The sequence below is a fragment of the Emydura macquarii genome, unplaced genomic scaffold (assembly GCF_026122565.2).
Source record: "Emydura macquarii macquarii isolate MOO-44397 ecotype Brisbane River unplaced genomic scaffold, CSIRO-AGI_Emac_v2 contig_2207, whole genome shotgun sequence".
NCBI classification, from domain to species: Eukaryota; Metazoa; Chordata; order Testudines; family Chelidae; genus Emydura; species Emydura macquarii.
Window position 1 is genome coordinate 935,743 of NW_027132344.1, and position 19,922 is coordinate 955,664.

At 41.0% G+C, this 19,922-nt stretch overlaps 1 protein-coding gene across 1 annotated transcript in view; it reads left to right on the plus strand.

Annotated features, from left to right (window-relative positions):
- The first annotated feature begins 359 nt into the window (after positions 1 to 359).
- The window catches only part of OCA2 (OCA2 melanosomal transmembrane protein), a 259,682-nt gene continuing 240,119 nt past the window's right edge, over positions 360 to 19,922 (plus strand). Inside the window, exon 1 of the mRNA XM_067559931.1 lies at positions 360 to 631. Coding sequence (XP_067416032.1) covers positions 360 to 631 — 272 coding nt within the window. The remainder of the gene's footprint in view (positions 632 to 19,922) is intronic.

A 19,922-nucleotide genomic window follows, 5' to 3' on the forward strand; every position in this document is an offset into this window, starting at 1 on the left:
ATTCTCTATGATAGACCAAGGTAATTTGGGAGAAAATGTGTTTTGGGGGAAATTCCACATTTGGGTAAAGAAAAGGATACATATCACTGACAGACTGTTTTATGTCTTTATTTGAAATGATGGCCATTTTTGAAGCTACTCAGAGTTTTCAAATGTTAAAGTATTTCTTGTGGAGATGAATTACCAAGCAGATGCACAGGTAAGGTAGTCAAAGATGCAAGATAAATATAATATGTCTGAAGGCATTTTAACACATGGATATTGACACTTACATACGCATGTGTGTGTGCAGATATAAAATATGTTTTCCTAATAGATTTGTTTTCACTCTTTTCAGGACAGAAAACCAGTAAAAAGGCATGTACTTGGATAGCAAAGATGATGGTGCAATCTCTAGAAATCTAGAGATGGAGCTGACTCAGACATCCTCTCCACACCATGCTAGTTTGCATGGAAAGGTGGCAGCTGAACCAATTGCCAGTAACTTCAACGAGCTGCAGCTGTTAAAGGAGTTTCATGGAATAGTGGCTGTTCAGGGACAGCCACAAAAACCCTATCAAAATGGAGCAATAGGGCAGGATTGCTGTGTTCCCCTCGGGAAAAATTTCAGCCCACTTGCCATGCAGGGGAGGTAAGAGCAAGAACAAACTGAATCAGTTTCTTTTATTAAAAGTTGTTACAGGGTCAATAAAATATATTTTATTTACCATCTTTCTGTAAAGGATGGACTGAGAAGCTTAGTAGGAATTTATAGCAATCTTAATTGCCTGGAGATGGTGACTGCCTCAGCAGGTTCCCGAACTAATGCAAGCTTTTATAGCTGCTCTGCATCGATTTTGCTATATTTTCCAAATCTGAGACCTGGATTTTCTTCATCACTTCATGTGTTTTGTGATAGAGTTGTTTAACTGACAGAGAGAAAACATCTTTGTTTTGATGAAATGAATAAGCTGCATCATTGCTGCTGAGGTCAATGGACATAAAAAGACACTAATAATGCAGTCTTGAGAGTAAGCACAACATAATATCATACATGATTATTTAGGGTCTGATTACTTGAGGTCATGAGAACCTCTAAGAGATGTTCCCTACACTCCTATTTACACTCCTTTTATATTCTTCTTCTGAGTGTTTAAGGAATTATACAAAATGCTAAGGGCTTTGGGAACAGAGTCATATTATGTAAAAGCTCCTTAATTTTGAGTGCAGCAGAGAGTGTTAAGTCAAGATTTGCTTTTTCAGAAACAAGATGACAGTAAGTGGAGTGTGAGAAAACAGGCTGGGTTGTCTTGGGGAGCCAAAGACAGCTCCTTTGAAAGTCCTTGTATGTGTCAGTATTTAATAGTACTGGTAAATACACTGCTGACATTCAGTAACTGCATAGTTAATAAACATGATATTGTGAAGTTGAAAACAACATATGACATAGATATTAGAGATGAAAGACTTAGGTGGACTCAATGATCCAATTTCTCAAATGCAAGATATAGCTCCATGTCTTGTGATAACAACCATTTCCCAATTAAGTAAAATGTAGTTACTATGAGTAATCTAGGGATAAATGTGCAATTTCCATATCATCACCAAATCATGCTACAGTGAATTATGGACTCCTAGAAATTCTCAGCTGATCTATCCCTTTCTTTCCCCCACTCAAACACAATTTCCGAATTCTATGTGCAAATATTTTTGACATAATAAATGAATTTTGATCTCCCACTTTTTATCGTGGATTTTGTCCAGTCTTCTGCTAGCAAATATCTGCATCGAACAAGTGATGATTTCAATTGAAATATTTGAAATAATAGGACATGCAGGCCTGGATTTTGCAATCACTTACACTTGTGCTTAACTTTCCTTCTCTGAGTAGTTCCCTTGAAATAAATGGGACTACTTCCCATAGTAAAATTAAACATGTGAGTAAGTCTTTGCAGGGTCAGAGCTGCAAACTATATGTCAGTGCAATTTCTATGTAATGAAAATTTCATGTCTAATGTTACTTGTTGTGATGCTTACAGATGAAGAGTACTACTGATTAAAAAAGCTGAGGAAACAAACAAATAAAAACAGTCCTAGTCACAGGAAAGGATCCATTAATTTGATATCTGTGTAATATTTTTTAATGTATCTATTTAAATTAAATTGGTTAATTATTTTTCAAGGATAATATTCTTAAGGTGTCTGATTGTTCAAACATATGCTGAAGCAAGCTGTTTTAATAAGTGATTTAGCAGGATTCAGGATTTATTTCAGTCAATATAATTAATTTAAAGAAATTATTCTTAAATTAACTGGCCAATTTTGTTTCTGGGAGGTGGTTGCCGATGAGTCCTTCTTTGCATTTATCCTTCATCGCTGTAGTGATATTTGAGAAAAGTGAGGAACTGTTGATAGTGTTGGTGCCTCTGTTGGTATCTGTGGCCTGTTTTTGTTGTCATCTTGTTGATGGATCCTAGCATGGCAATGTCAAAACACAAAGGGTGTTTTGCCTCCAGTTCAGGTTCCTCAGGCTCATGCTTGTTCAAGGGTTTGGGGCCAGTTGTCAAGTCTCCATTAGATTTGTCCCTTTAGTCTGTGTTGCCATTTACCTATCAAATGCTCTGACTTCCTCTATCTTAGGCCTGGTCTACGCTTACCTGGAAATTCAGTGGCAGTCGATGGGAATTATGCAAGCTACGCAGAGTAATTTGTGTAACTCCCGTCGACTGCTGTACTTCCATTCTGCACGGTGTCTTCACTGCGCTGCACCACTTGAGGAGGTGGTTATACTAGGTCGACTTCCTGATCGATTGAGTGGGTCTTCACTGACTGCTCAATCGATACAGAAAGATCAATCTGATGGTGGCGACTTTGCCGCCATCAGTGTAGACATACTCTGATGTCCCATCTGACTCCATTGTCTCCCTCTTCCTCTCCCTAACCTCATTTGACCTACAGCCCTGGATCAACCATCATGGTGACTCCTTGGACCTTGTGTTTCCCAATCACTGCTCCCACTTAGATCACTCATTCAATATGTTCTCCTTTCTGATCACCACCTAATTTTCTTCAGTATTGGTCATACCTCCCTGGCTACACAACTGGGTCATTTAGAACTCCAATTTATCAACTTTTTTGACTTTGACTTTTTTTTTGGCAACTCTCAAAACCCTCCTTTCCTTTTTTCTCCATGCCATCATAGGCGACACCTTCATTTCCTCTCTCGCCTTCCCCTCCTTTAACTCCTTCATCCCTCTCTCTTGCTGCTCTGTCCAGATCCCCAATTCTGGGTCAAAGCTCACATCTGCTTCCTGCGTTGCTTAGTGTTTCTGGACAAAATCTAGTAACCGCATAGTTTTCCTCTTTGTTCTCTCCTCTATTGAAGGGGAAGAAGAAGGTGAGGCAGAGCATAGAATTTCTTGTCCAGCAGCTCTTCAATGTTAAATTCAGCTCATATGATTCCTAAGTGTCTGTCTCCTTGACATGGAGGACTATGAATATGTTGGCATTCCAACTCTGCTGATATTCCCTTCTCTGTGGAGAGGAGTGAGGAACTGGTGTCGGTGCTGGTGCCCCCACTGGTACCTGTGGGCTGTTTTTGTTGTCTTCTTGTTGCTGGATCCTAGCATGGCAACATTCCTTATTACTCTGCTTCAGACTTTGGCACCAGAGCCTCTTCCAGGAAAAACTAAACCTTGGTTTCTGAAACCTCGGTCTCAGTTTTGCTACCATTGGTAATGGTGCTCAGAATCCATGCCAGGGATCCCCACCAAAGTCACAGTAGTTTAATTAATTCTCTTTCAGGAAAAAAATGATGTAGAAAGGACTGGTGTCAGTCAGTTAGCCCCATCGACTTCAGTGGAGCTACACTCATTCACAGGAGCTGAGGGATCTGACTCTTGATATTCCAGAAGAGCCAGGTTTTTTTCCTCTAGTAACAGAATGGGAATCCTGTGCTGACCCTTCTAATATCCTTCACAGAAACCATCTCCTTTCTGAGCCTTGCATTCTGAAAACCTGTCATCCACAAGTGGGCATAAAAAGTAGACCTAATTATGGATTTCTGGTTCTAGCGCTACTAGTTCAAATCCCCCTTTCTCCATCTGCCAATATTTCTCCAAAGTCATGAGGATTGTGATAAAAGGTGGTCACCATTGAAATGTCAGCATATGCCATCAGTTACCACATAGTAACATCCATAGGTATATGAAACAGGATTTAAAAAAAAATTGGGATACAAAAACCTCACACTGCGGGTCATAAGCCCAATGACTAATTGAAAGGGTTAGGAGGAAATTTTCATTATGGGCAATTTCATAACTTTGCACTTCTGAGATTCTTGTACATTTCTCTGAAGCGTCTGGTATCTTTCACTTTCAGAAAGAGTATACTTGATTTCATTAAATTGAACAGAGGTCTGATCTGGTATAATATTTCTTATGTTCTTAAGAGCTATGGGTTGTGCCTCACTGATTCAATAGTTATCAGTGCATACTTTTGTTGTAATATGCAGAGTGGTTGAAATGTAAATGTACTGTAAACACGACTTTGCTTTTAAGATACTCTGCTAATACAAATTAATATGTTAAAAGCTTAGTCATTTTATTTCCTCAAATTCCACTGAAATCTGCCCTCTTATATTCAGGCGTATCTCCTATGGGAGTCAAGTTGCAAGCGCATATCTGAGGGCAAAATTTAGCCTTCAATTGCATTACATTGCAAAAAATAAATGCTGTAAAGTCTAGAGGCCACATTTGCTGATTGATATACTCTGACTGCTTTGGCGATGCGAAGCAGCCAAAAACCCATCTTCTTGTGTGGGAATCTAACACAATGTGTTGGAATTACTGTCCAAGCTGCCACTGGTGGATGGCACTAGAGCCACTACTAGCTCCTTTCCAAGTGCCTCTGCTAAGCAGAAAGTGTCAGCTCTGGCCATAAAAAGAGGCATTTCAATAGCATGAAAGACAGAGTAGGCAGTGTGGTCCAGGCTACCTTCACAGGGGAAGGGCTAAAGATTTGCTGTTTTTGTACATGAAAGCTGAAATTCTCCTTTACATTTCTAAACTTGGGAGGCAGAAGAGGAGACCTACAGCTGTGGGTTTATTAGGCCCAAAAGGCCAACTCTGAATTAATCAGGAGGAAGACACAGACTGAATTGTACTAGGTATGTTGATTCTCTTTGCGATATCATTCAGACCTGAGTCTGAAAAGCTCAGGGCATTTTGGGGTTGGGAATATAAAAGAAAAAGACTGAAAGAAACCTTATTACAAACCATTTCTTCACATAACACTTTGGGCCCCCTTTTCCTCTTTTGGATGTAATGGTTGGCTGTACCTCCCTTTGGCTATCCTGGTAATTACATCATCTATTTTTAAGGCAAGTAAGAAATTGGCAATTTTCGGGTAGAAATCCTACATTTCTGAAGGAACTGTTCTGTTCTGTCATGTCAGTTGCCCTAGTATTAGAGTAGAAACCAAAGGCAGTTAGAACGATTTATTTGGAAGTTTGTTGTTAATCCATTCTGTTATGGTCTGGGAATTGTAGAAGCCTTCAGAAATCTAGTGCGTGTATGGGATGCAGAGTAATGGGATTTGATTCCCCATTGGACCCTTTAGGTGCTACTTAAATTACTATTAATTGTTTGTATGGAAGTTTTAAATGAAATCTGAAATGATAATTTAGTTTAACACAGTTTGTTTTGGGCATATTAAATATTCTTTTAAGCATTTTTTATAAATGTGGATGTATACAGAGATTATACAGTATATTTTCATATATAAAAGATACAATGTGAACCCCTGGAATAAATATACACTGTGTTGGTTATTTAATTGATAAAACACAAATATTAGCCATATTTGCTCTTTTAAAGCATCATCCACATAACTCTTGTCCAATGTAGACCAAACTTGAACATGCTGCAGAAAACATTTGTTTGATAAAGCCTTGGAGGAGGATTGAGAGAGTTTGCTCCCAGAAAGGGAGATCATTGGGGTCAAAATGGCTTTTCCATTGCTTTCATTTATTGGCTGGTTGAGAGCTTTTTCTCCCCCCTGCATATGATTGTTTGTATGATGCTTTGTGGTCATCACTATATGACTGGAAGTCTATTCAGTTGCAGAAATTGTTAGGGCACCTAGAACTTTTTGAATAGGCACTCGATTTCTTATGTCTATACATAAATATAGGCTATATATTTAAGTTATCATACATATTTTAAATGTGTGAAATATTTATAACAAAATCTGAAGCCATTAGAAACTCTCCTAGGTTTTCTTGAAACAGGGGTCATGGATTCTGGTCCTAGAACCTGGGCTTATTTGAGTATTTTGCATCAAAATTTGCATGACTGTTGTAACTGAGATCATTGTTTCCTGTTTCTGATAAGGTAGTAAGTTGGTAAGGCTACCACTGTGCTAGCCAATGTACAAACAGGAGATGAAGATGATCCCTGCCCTGAGGGCCATTTAATTAAGACCAGATGCAACAGGTGGGGAATAACAAACAATCAGAAGGAGGAATGGTGTAGGTTGAGGGATCAAGGGAAACGTGAATAATCTTATTATGTACACAGGCCAAATAAATACATTAATATCAGAAGCTGCTATTTCCCTCTACCCAACTGTTATCAGTTGCCAGTTTCCCATTGTAACAAGGTTGGCCGTCCCTCCCCGTCAGTCTTGGAGGGAGGCCACACCTCCTCACTACTCGGCAGAGGCAGTCTCAGCTTGGGGCGGGGAACAGTCTCCAAGCTGTGGTTAGTTCAAAAGGGTCCCGGGCAGGGCAGCAACCAGTCCAGCTCCCCAGATGGGAAAGCAAACAGTTCAAAGGCCCCCGGGCGGGGCAGGGAAGGGGGAGGGGGACGCAGGCCGACCCGACTCCACTGCATCACAGCCCAGGTCCCTAGCTGTGGGTTCGCGTGGTATGCCACGGAGCTTGCGGGGTCCCAACTGCAACACGCTGAGTCACCGTCTGGCCCCCCACTCCCTGGAGTGTGTGGCCTCTCCCCTGGGCTACTTCCTTCCCCCTGTCCCTCGGGTACCTGGTATCCTGCCGCTCAGTCTTTGTCGTCAGGGTAGGTGCTGAGGGGCAGGTTGTAAAACCCCTCGATCTCATCAGGAGGTGGCAGGTTAGGCAGCTCTTCAGGGCCATCTGCAGGGGGCAGTTCTTCCAGGTCTGGCTCGGTCAGGGCCCGTGCCTCGCCATCGTCCTCTCCCAATTCCAGGGGCAGCTCCTCCAGGTCTCGCCCCGGTAGGGCCACGTCCTCCGTGTCTGCGTCAGGCAACTCTTCCAGGTCCTTGCCCCTCGGGACTACCAGGCCCAATGGGGTGAGTGGATCCGGGGTTACCGCTGAGCCCCAGGTCTCACGCTGCTCCTTTGCCGGCACCCAGATGTTGGCCCTGGTCCACCTCCCCGGGTACCTGGTCTCAGTCGGCTCGCCAGGGTACCAGGCCGCAGGCAGAGCTGGATGGCCAGGAGGGACATTCCTCCCCTCCAGGAGCTGGCTGCCAGCTGAGCGCCTGGGCCTGTCTTTTGTATTTCCTGCCTCACCCCCTCGCTTCCGGATTGGCAGACAGGCGGTCTCTGGCTCCGTCCCCACAGGCCCGGCCTGTTGGTCTCTGTCAGTCTTGGAGGGAGGCCACACCTCCTCACTACACCCATAGACAGCACAATAGATTTCTGTCTTGAGGAGGTATTTAAAGGAGTGCAGGAAAGTGGCTTTATGGATTAACTCAGGAAGAGTCCATGATATTTTGTGTTCATTTGAATTAGAGCTGAACAAACAGAAGACAATTTATTTGGGGAATTTACCACCTTTAATTGTTAATGAATTATCCAAAAGCAGACCTCAATATTTATAATTTTTGTTGTTGTTGAAAATCATTTGATGAATGATTTATATGAAGATATTTCACTATTGCTTGTGTATCGTTCGTCATAACTATTGCTGTGAGCTTTTATTCTGCTTATAATTTATTAGTCACAATAGGTCACATGTTCTTGTTTTTGTTCCCTGATGTGCTGACTAAAACCCATAATGCCCTTTTAAAGTCATAAACAGCCACTCAAATGCTTCCAGAGAATCCATATTCTAATGAGACATTCTTGCAAATAAAACTTCACTAGTGTGAATGTTTGTGCATAGTGAATAAAAGGGGGGCTCACAAATACTGTCAAAGTGAATTTAGTGGCTTTTATTCAAATGGATATTTACAACTTATTTTTTTGCACTGTTAAGCTTTAGTTTGAACCCAAAATTCAAAGCAAAATTCAGGGCATTTTTAAATCTACAAAGATCAAAACTGAAATGTTATTTTACATGAACTCCTGAGAAATGGTACAAAACTGCTGAGTTTTGTATACTGCCACTGTTTTCCTAATTTTTGTTAATGTAATTGTTTTGAGGTCTTCTTAGTTAGACTTGCAAGACCAATTGTGGAAAGATGCCAGGGATATATGAGCTTTAATCCTCTTTGGGGTTTGACAGCTGTTTCATCATGTAAATCTCTTTTTATATGTAGGGAGGCTTTTAATGTTGACAACTTTTTTTTCATTAGAAGGTCAAAAAGTTAAGCTAGCCAGGCAATCAGACTTCCACAGGAAATAAATTGTATGTAGACAATTACAGCTGAAAAATAAGGCATTTCTTGGGTTTACATTAGCCAATTTAGAGTAATAGATTCCAAGGCCAGAAGGGACCATTGTGATCATCTAGTCTGACCTCCTGTCTAACAGAGGCCATAGAACTTCACTAAAATAATTCCTAGAACATGTCTTCTAGAAAAACATCCAATCTTGATTTAAAAATTGCCAATAATGGAGACGCCACCATGACCCTTAATAAATTGGTCCAATGGTTAATTATCATCACTATTAAAAATTTGTCTTATTTTCAGTCTGAATTTATCTAGCTTCAGCTTCCAGCCACTGGACCTTGTTATACCTTTGTCTGATAGATTGAAAACCCCCCATTATCAAATATTTTTTACCTGTGTAGATACTAATAAACTCTTATCAAGTCATCCCTTAATCTTCTCTTTGTTAGACTGAGGCCTGGTCTACACTGGTGGCTTAATTCGAATTAAAGTCCCTTAATTCGAATTAATTACTCCTGCATCTACATTTGCGTATTGTTAATTCGAATTAAGGAGCCTTTAAAATCAAATTAATAAAACCACCTCTGCAAGTGGATTAGCACCTGAAGCACATCAGTTAATTTGCATTAGTGTGAGTGTGGACACAATGGGACTTAATTCAAATTAATTGGCCTCCAGACTGTATCCCATGATGCCCCATTTCAGTACCCTCCCCCAAAGCAGCCCCGGGAAGATTTAAATCTTCATTTCCTGCAGTGAATGGGTTTAAAATCCAAGCTGCGATCACCCCCCCCCCACACACACAACAAGCCCTTTGAAGTTTGTCTCTTTAAGGGTTTGAAAGATTTCACCACCCCCCTCCCTCATGGTGAATGCATTTTAAAGCCCAGCAAGCCCTTTGCAGTTTGTCCCTTTAAGATTTGTCCCTTTGAAAGTTTAGCCCTTTAAAGTTTGTCCCTTTGAACGATTTCACCACCCACCCCCTTCCCCGCGTGGTGAATGCGTTTTAAATGCCAGCAGTGAGAGGAAATTCTTTGCTACATTGTTTCAGTGGCCAATCCTGGAAATTGATACTTTCTTAAGAGTTTATTCACAGTGCTACATGTGGATACATTATATCATGCTTTCCATCAGTGAAATGGAAACATTTGTATCACTGTATTAATATACTAACTGACTTCGTTGTTGTTTATCTTACATTCTACAGACACCTGTAGAATCAAAATCAAAGGCAAACAATATACAGAGGGTGGTGGGGGGAGCATAAAAGGGAAACAGCATACAGTTCTAAAGTAATCCAGGATAAGCCGCGATGTATTTATCACGGTCAAAATGAGAGCATAGTTCAGCTGGCTCCATGTGCCTGCAGCACTGGTGATCGGGGGAGTAAAAAAACAGCATGAAAACCCTTTTCCTGTTTGTTTGGGGGTGGGGGAAGTGGGTGGGGGAAAGCAGCGCTGCATCCTGGGATGATGACACTCGTCACAACAGCTTCTATGGTTAGTTGTACTGTGGGATAGCTTCCCACATTGCACTGCTTTCTAATTCGAATTAAGGCTGGCCAGTGTGGACACAAGAAACCAGCACAAACACTGTAGTGTGGACAGTCTGCAGCGCTTTATATAAATCGCTTTCTGTAATTCGAATTAAGCTAATTTGAATTAGTGCTGCAGTGTAGACATAGCCTCAATGAGCTCAATCTATTTCGTTTATTATTATAATACGTTATTTAATCCTTTAATCATTCTTGTGGCTCTTCTCTCAACCCTCTCCAATGTATCAACTTCTTTCTTGAATTGTGGACATCAAAACTGAACATAGTATTCTGCAATGGTTGCTCTGGTGCCAAATGCAGAGGTAAAATAACCTCTCTACTTCTACTCAAGAGTCCCTTGTTTATGCATCCAAGGATGGCATTAGACATTTTGGACACAGGTTGCATGGGGAGCTGTTGAGTATCCACCATGACCCTGAAATATTTTTCAGAGTTACTGCTTCCCAAGGTAGTCCCCCATCCTGTAAGTATGACCTACATTCTTTGTTCCTAGATGTATATTGTTTGCTTGTGCCCAGCTTATTAAGCAATCCAGATTGCTCTGTATCAGTGACCTGAACTGTCCTCTTCATTATTTACCACTCCCCCAATCTTTGTGCCATCTTCAAATTTTATCAGTAATTATCTTATATTTTCTTACAGGTCATTGATAAAAATGTTAAATAGCGTAGGGCCAAGAAATGATGCCTGCAGGACCCCATTAGAAACATACCCATTCAATGATGTTTCCCTGTTTACAGTTACATTTTGAGACCTATCAGTTAGCCAATTTTTAATCTATTTAATGTGTGCTATGTTAATTTTGTATCATTCTAGTTTTTTAATCAAAGTGTCTGTTTTGTGGTACTAAGTCAAATGCCTCACAGAAATCTAAGTTTATTACATCAACACTATTACCTTTAGCAATCAAACTTGATGTGATCTCTTTAAAAAAATAAAGTTAGTTTGAGAGGATCTATTTTATATAAACTCATATTTACTGGCACGAATCATTTATTATTAAATTTATTATTGACTCCTGTATCAGGTGCTCCATTATCTTGCCTAGCATTGATGTCATACAGACAGGCCTATAATTACCCAATTCATCCTGTTTAAATATTGGAACTACATTAGTTTTCTTCCAGTCTTCTGGTACTTCCCCAGTCTTCCAGATTTTTAAAACTCTTGGATGCAAGTTATCTGGAACTGCTGATTTTAAAAATGTCTAACTTTAATAGCTGCTTTTTAACATCCTCTCAGGATATGAGTGGAATGGAAAGAGTGTTATCATATGATATGACTACATGATCTGTTTCTTCCCAAATACAAAATAAAAATATTTATTGAACACTTCTGCCTTTTATGCATTAGTATTGGTAATCCTACCATTACCATCTAATAATGGACCAATGGCATTTTAGGGTTCTTTTTGTTCCTTATATACTTAAGAAACTCCTTCTTATTGTCCTTAGCTTTGCTGGCCATGGATTTCTCTTTGTTTCTCTTTGCTTCCTTTATCAATATTCTACAATTCTTAGCTTCTGATTTATATTCATTAATATTAACTTCCCTTTTCTTCCATTTTTTATAGTTGCCTTCACTTCCTCTGTAAACTGGGTCATTTTTTTCACCATATAACCTTCTCTCTTGATTGTGTTTTTGGCCATCTAATAAAGTGTTCTTAAACAATTCGCAATTATCATTCACATTTTTCTGATTAAAGTTTTCCTTCCAGTTCATAGTTGTTTTCAGCTTTGTGAAATTGGCCCTTGTAAATCACCAAATATATGTATCATTAGGCTGGAGTTTATTCTGTTTGCACATTATAAATGTGATCAAGTCATGATCAGTTGTACCTAAGCTACCAATGATTTTTTGTTCTGTGATCAATTCCTTTTTATCTGTCAGGATAAGATCTAATATAGAATTCCCCTGTGTTGGATGCAACATTTTTTGAGTTAGGACATTGCAATATCTTATTATTACAGATGACAAAGATGTTTTAGTACTGGCGTATGAACTGTCCACCATGTGCCATTCAAATTGAAGTCCCCCCTGTACACAAAACTTTCCCCCCCCTACATATTATAGATAGGTGTTTAAGGAGCTGCTCATCCTCTCCCCTAGTGTGATTTGGTGAACTGTAGCAGACACCAACTAATGGCCCATCTTGTGCTTTATCTGTTAGAACATTGATCCATAAACATTTGGGATAATTTTTTCTGAGTTATCAGTGACTCAGAAACAGGTAATGCCATTTTTGACAGTGCCACTCTCCCTTCCCTTTTGCTCACTGAATCCTTCCTACATAGGTTATAACCATTGATTTTAATGTTCCAATCATGCAAATCATCCTACCAGGTTTCAGCAATACCACCTAGATTGAATTTATGCTTATAAATAAGCAATTCCAATTCCTCTTGTTTGTTACCCAGGCTCCTAGCATTGATGTATAGGCAATTCAAGAATTTCTTCTTTTCCCACACTTCCTTGATTGGTTTTGTTCTCATCATCTTGATTTTGTGCTAAATGAGCTAATATCTTCCCTCTTTTTACACCCCTGCCCACTTTTGCTGTTAGTTTAATGCCATCCTGACTACTCTAGTCACAGCCTGTTCCTGAGGAAATTTATTCCCCTTCTTCTAAGGTGGAATCTATCCAAACTACACAGCCCCTTTCTCCATAGAAGGTGGACCAATGGTCCACAAAACTAAAACACTCCACCACTTACATAGCAAGAGGTTCGCTTCTAGAATCTTCTGCCTTCTATCATCCTTAACTCAGGGGATAGGAAGGATCTCAGAGAAGATCACTTGGTCATTCTTCTTTTTCAGCACACTTATAAGTTTCCTGAAGTCATCTATTATCTGTAAGATACCTCGAGACTTGGTGTCATAAGTACTAATATGAACCACCTCCAATGGATCCTTGCCCATCGACTTCAGATGCCTATCCAGTCTGAGTGATGTCTTGTGTCTTGGATCCAGGGACAGCACGTTGTCCTGTTGTTTGCCTGTGCCTTGCAGAATGTTTTGTTTTGTGTTCCTCGGATGGTTGGAGGTCTCTTTTATGGGCAGCTTGATTTTCTAACAGGTTGGGCCAAGCTGCCGTTGACAAATTGTGTCATGTACAGCTCTCCATTGACTTGGACTAGCTAAATCTTGAAAAATATCTTCCAGAGTTTCCATGTTGAGAACCTGATATTGATTGGATACTTCTAGTTGTATGGAATTCCTCCTGGTCCTCTCCTCTCTGGATGCCACAGTCTGCTCTTTTGTCTCCAGCTGTGTAGAATGCTGCCCTCTTGCCTGTGTTAGTTATGAACTGCTAAACCTCCTGTCTTATTTCATCTGTGTCTGACTCCTTGTTGGCCAACTTGGGGAGTTGCTGTTGGTCCAAGGCAAAGTGTAGTGCTATGTCCGCACCTGATCACTAACTTCCCACACTGCAACATTTTATTGCTAGAACTGCTTTACCTTTTTGTGTGCAAGGGCTCAAATGCACTGGAATCCTGCTCTGAGGGAGAGCAGGATGAGGGAGACCAGCGTAGGACATCCATAGTCCTTAAGTGCAGAAGAGCCCATGGTGGGTGTGGGGAGGTGTTAAAGGGAGCTGAGGGGACAGGACTGGTGCCTATGTAAATCTACCAGTAAAAATCCCCTCATTGGTGTGGGGAAGGTGGGCAGCGTCAGTCTAGGTGGCTCACTGCACAGAAGGTTGTGGAGTGGTTCCAATGCTGCTGCAAGGCCTCACAAGGGGAGTACAAATTCTTCAAACCTTGATGGACTTACCTAGCAATACAGCCTATTAACTTAGCCTGTATGTTGCAGAGAGGGTTTATCCCCAAGGTTATCTCATGTTTTAATCACAAGCATGGAAATTAGTGATGGAAAAATATTGTTCGATGTGCTAGGATTTTGCACCCATTTTGCACAAGCATAAATAACTGTGCACTGTGCCAGGCAGTGTGAAATCAGGCCCAAATCAGCAACACAATGTGGAAATATGCCTGTCACTTACTTTGGATCCTCAGAATCTGGATATCAGGTAGAAATACTTTCCAGGAGAGCTTTTCATAATTTGCTCTTTGGCAAGGGGTCTGTGAACTCACTGTGAACTCTTTCTGATACAGAGCTTGCCACAGCTGTTCATTGCCAGACTGGATTATTATAATGCACTCTACACTTTAAGACCATCTGAAGATGGCAGCTAGTACAGAATGCAGCTGTCTATATAATGAGTTGCATTTCCCACAGGTAGCACAGCACACCTATGGTCTGTTACCTGCTCTGGCTGCCATTTGATTTCCTTTGGTGTTTAAAATAAGTGTGACATTGGTGATAGACTGTTGATTATATGTATTCTTGTAGCACCTAGGAGACCTAGTCATGGACCAGGACCACACTGCAGTAAACCCAAAAGATGGTTCCTGACACAATGAACTTATGATCGAAGTATAAGACAAGAGAGAACAGATGGGTACAGACAAGCAGACTGGGAATACAAGGAAATGAGACGAAGTTGGTCAACATGATAGCAGTGGTCTTCCTCAGCACCTCAGCAGCCAGAGTGCAGAAGCAGCCCTTTACTTATGAACACCTTACTTGGTGATTGCCTCGCTGCTACTGAATGTCTGTAGAATAATATTGCCCAATAAGGGTAAGTCCACACTGCAGCTGGGATGTGTAATTCCCAGCCTGGATAGATGGATAAAGCGTTAGCTCTGCTGGAGCTAGTGCACTGAAATACTAGTGTGGCTGTGGTGGCCTGGGAAGTGGCCTGACTATGTACCTAGGATCTAGATGGGGTTGCATTCGGGTGGCTGGCTTGAGCCGCCACTTGTGCCACCATGGCCACACTGCTATTTTGAGCATAGCTAGTTTGTGTACATCTACCTGAGCTGGGAATGACACCTCCCAGTATGGTGTACACATAAGCATGCTGAGAAAATGTTACTGGTAGGCTTTCTGGTGGCTGGCCCTTTACATTTTCCAGATCCATGCACCCATAACCCTGAAATGGTAATTTAGCCACTATCTGCCATCTCTCCTTCTCTTCCAGCTCTTAAGTATTATTATCAACTCATGTTGTGTTTTCTCCTACTTTTTTGCATTCTCATTTCTGAGGAAATGGCACCTGTTCAAAGTATTATAGACACCAGAGAGAAAGTGAATAGACTAGTCAAGGTGGGAGATGGACTTGGGATTTTGCAGGTGGGTCAATGAGCCTGTTTAGTTAAATTGGAAAAGATGGGGATTAATATGAAAATTGAAAGGTGAATAAGGAGCTGGTTAAAGGGGAGACTACACCAGGTCATACTAAAAGGTGAGTTGTCAGGCTGGAGGGAGGTTACTAGTGGAGTTCCTCAGGGATCGGTCTTGGGACCAATCTTATTTAACCTTTTTATTACTGACCTTGGCCCAAAAAGTGGGAATGTGCTAATAAAGTTTGCAGATGACACAAAGTTGGGAGGTATAGCCAGTCCAGACAAGGACCAGGATTTCATACAAGAAGATCCTGGATGACCTTGTAAACTGGAGTAATAGAAATAGGATGAAATTTAATAGTGGAAAGTGCAATGTCCATTTAGGGACTAATACATTTTTTTTCTATAAACCGGGGACACATCAGTTGGAAATGACAGAGGAGAAGGACAAGGCATATTGTTTGATCACAGGATGACTGTGAGTCACCACGGTGAGGTGTCTGTTAAAAAAGCTAATGTGGTCCTAGGATGCATCAGCCAAGGTATTTCCAGTAAAGATAGGAAGGTGTTAGTACCGTTATATAAGGCACTGGTGAGACCTCATCTGGAATATTGTGTGCAGTTCTGGTCTCCCATGTTTAAGAAAGATGAATTCAAACTGAAACAGGTACAGAGAAGGGCTACTAGGATTATCCGCAGAATGGAAAACCTGTCTTATGAGAGGAGACACAAAGAGTATGGCTTGTTTAGCCTAACCAAAAGAAGGCTGAGGGTGTTGGAGACCCAGTACAATTTGAGTTGCTTGACCTTTGTTCTACAGGCTTAGCATAGCATTCAATTGCTTGCTTGGCTATTCTGACCCCTGTAGCATGACATCTTTCAGTTGGCAGAGACTGAATAACAGTATAGATGTCTCAGTTTCTGCATAGCACGGCACATAATAAGACAAAATACAGATACTGTATGCTGGCAGCTGCACATAGATAACGGTGATGGGAACAACAAGTTATCCTTGAACGACTGGGGTACATTGTTTTATTGCCAAGGGGCATACTTTTACTTCGCCCCTCCTATCACCAGATGTTGTTTTGTTAACCCCAGTTATTATGGTGAGAATGGAATGTAGTTAAGGGTGGAAACCCAATGTAGGTAATTAGCATATATAATAATGAAAGAGAGATAATTAGGTGAAGGTTGTTTATGGAAGGGTATAAGTAGTTATCATTTAGACAAAGGGGGGCGCTCCATCAACACCTGACTCCGCGGGAGGTGCTGCCGGTTGGACCAGAGGCCACTGACTTCCTGGTGGGGCCCCTGAAGAAAGCTGTTCCTGTATACAGCCTTCTGAGTAGCTGCTTAGTTCTCCAGGCTTACTGAGTATGATATATTGTAGTTAATTTTAGGCTTTGTATCGAACTAGTATATTTATAGAAAACCTTGCACATTAAACCTTATTGATCTGCAAATCAGGTGTACTGTGTCTCACTGGTATCCACACTGATCACAAAGTATCCAGAACCAACAGAGGGGAGATATGATTGCTCTGTATAAATACCTTAGAGGAATATATACCAGGGAGAGAGAGGAATTATTTAAGTTCAGCGCCAATGTGGACACAAGAACTAATGGATATAAACTGGTCATCAGGAAATTTAGACTTAAAGTTAGATGAAGGTTTCTAATGATCAGAGACATAAAGTTCTGGAACAGCCTTCCCAGGGGAGCAGTGGGGGCAAAGAACCTAGCCGGCTTCAAGACTGAGCTTGATAAGTTTATGGAGGGGATGATATGATGGGACAGCCTAATCTGGCAATTAACTGATCTTTTACTACTAGCGGTAAATATGCCCAATAGCCTGTGATGGGACATTAGATGGGGTGGGTTCTGAGTTACTACAGAGAATTCTTTCTGGGTGTCTGGCTGGTGAGTCTTGCCCACCATGCTCAGGATTTAGCTGATCACCATATTTGAGGTCGGAAGGACCTTTCCCCCAGGGCAGATTGGCAGAGACCCTGGGGTTTTTCGCCATCTCCTGCAGCATGGGTTATGGGTCACTTGCTGCTGGATTCTCTCTACCTTAAAGTCTTTAAAACATTATTTGAGGACTTCGATAACACACTCATAGATTAGGGGTCTATTAGAGGAGTGGGTGGGTGAGGTTATGTGGCCAGTGTTGTGCAGGAGGTCAGACTAGATGATCATTATGGTTCCTTCTGACCTTAGCATCTGAGTCAATGTTTAGAGAAAATGTAAAAGGAGAAGTGAGAGGATTTAGCTGTGGCTTGGTTGTGGTGGGACAGGAGGAGAGGAAGGAGCTGAAGATGAGCCTAAGGGTTAGAGGATTGAGTAACTGGAAGCATGGAAGAGCTGCCTAAAATAGTTGGGAAAGGAGATAGAGGGAGGGACCTGGAAGGAAACATTAGACATTAATCTTGGGCTATGTTATTTCTGAGATGATGTGAGGGTGATATTCTCAGCTAGTGTTAGCGTAGCGTAGTGTAGTGTTGATTTAGGTGAGTGTAGTTGTAAAAGAGGAGAAGGCCCAGGATCTAATATAGGGAATTCCCTCTAAGAAGAGGAGTGGGGCAGAGGAGGATCTGTTGAAAGGGACAGAGAAGGAAGGGTTAGAGAAGTATGAGGAGAACGAGGAGACAATGGCACCTTGAAAGTTGGATGAGGACTGCATATGTCGAAAGAGAGAGTGATTAACAGTGTTAAAGGATGAACATAGACCCTGGTGTTTGCCTAGGAAGAGGCTGTGGGAGATGTGGAGAACAGTTGCAGTGCAGTGAAGGAGGCAGAAACCATACTGAAGTAGATCCAGGAGTGAATTAGAAAAAAGCAAGCTAATGCAACAATTGTAAACAGCCTTCTCAGTGGGTCAGATCCTCAGTCAGTGCAAAATGGCATGCAGGCGAGCAAGAGGCCAGCACCAGTAGAAGTGAGTACATGTCCTTAAAAGTAGGTGGTAGGACTTGATGGTCCTCTGTCCTTCAGTGGAGGTGTTTTGCACCTTGCTATAATGACTCCTTTCTGCTTTTCAGTGCATTATGTTTTTCCAAATCCCATCTGAAATGTAGAGCAGGTTATGAACAGCACTGTGGAACTCAAAACAAGCAGCTATGTATGGATGTTTAGAAAGATATCTTTCATGTCTACCTTTTTAACATGACATGCTGTTATAAGCCTATATTCTAGAGGGCAGTTCTCTTGAAAGAGACATCCATTCGAGCACATAATCACTGAACACTAAAATGCACTTCCCCTGGGACTAGTGAAATGTCAGATCTCGCTGCAAATAGGTGTGCACCTCCATATATTGGATGCAATGGAAATCATTCTGTAGTTATTAAGTTTCTTAACCTAACAAAAGTTTCCAGAATAATCATCACATTTTTAAGGCTTGATGGATGCGCAATCCATGTTAAACTGAACATAGCAGTTGAAAATAGACAGATGCAGATGAAAATATTAGCCTACACAATTAAAAAAAATATATAGGGTCACTATCTGTAGTCTGATGAACTGTGATTTTTCTGTGTGTTTTTTTTTTAATAACATTACTACCCATAAGGAGCTCACATAATTTGTTCTCTGAAATACAGCTAAAGCTGCTGAATGAGGCACTGAAATGCTTACAGCCAGTGCCCAAGAGAGCAGTTCTCTCTTTGGCATGTACTCACGGGCTTGCATGGGTAAGTTGAAAACAATTGTGCAGTTGTGTCAACAGCAGCCAGTGACCAGATAGAACCTGATCCATAAAGGCCATGAATCAATCAGTGACCATAGTGTGAATTGAAGCTGGGCTTGTCAAGAATCAGAAGTGGGGGTGGGTCGGTCCAGGTGTCATTAGTTTGATCAATATTTCTTTGCACATATTTTCTATGTCTTGTATTTATGCCAAGTGAAGTACAGTGGTTTTACTTTTGATGTATGGACCTGTTAGGATGAAGTATGTTTTTAAACCATAATTCCCAAGAGGTCCAGTCTGTGGTTTGTTCTTGATAGGTATCAACTAGTTCATCTTCTCAACAGTGAAATAGGGAGAGTTGTTGCCAATATAAGCAGTTTGGTAGTTACGGTAACTCACAATTTTGAGAGATGTGGCAAAAGAAGCTGACTTGTCTGTGGTTTTAATGTAATTCAAAAACAGCTGGGAGAGGCCAATGGTTTCACTAGTGGTTAATGAGCTATTCCCTCTCCTGCCCCGATTAGTAAGAATAGTAAACAAGGTCCATATGGCACATCATTCATAGTGTCATTGATTTCTGGAATAGTGTAGTATGAATTGAAGCTCTGGTGCCGTTTTTGCATGGAAGACTTTACGTAACATATCTATACTGGCAATTTGACTGAATTTGTATGTGTGGTGAGGCATTAAATTTGTCTTTGGAGTAAGAAGTGTTATGCAGTAGATAAGTCTACTGTAGGATATGTAAACCTGAATTAATATGCTTGCCTGCATATTGTAAATCAACATTTTACAACTGCTACTCCCCGCACTATTGTACTTTTATATAATGTGATTTCCCGCCCCCCCCCCCCACTCCGATACTTTTTAAAAAAGAAGCAGCCTCAGATTTACCAACTTTAATCTCT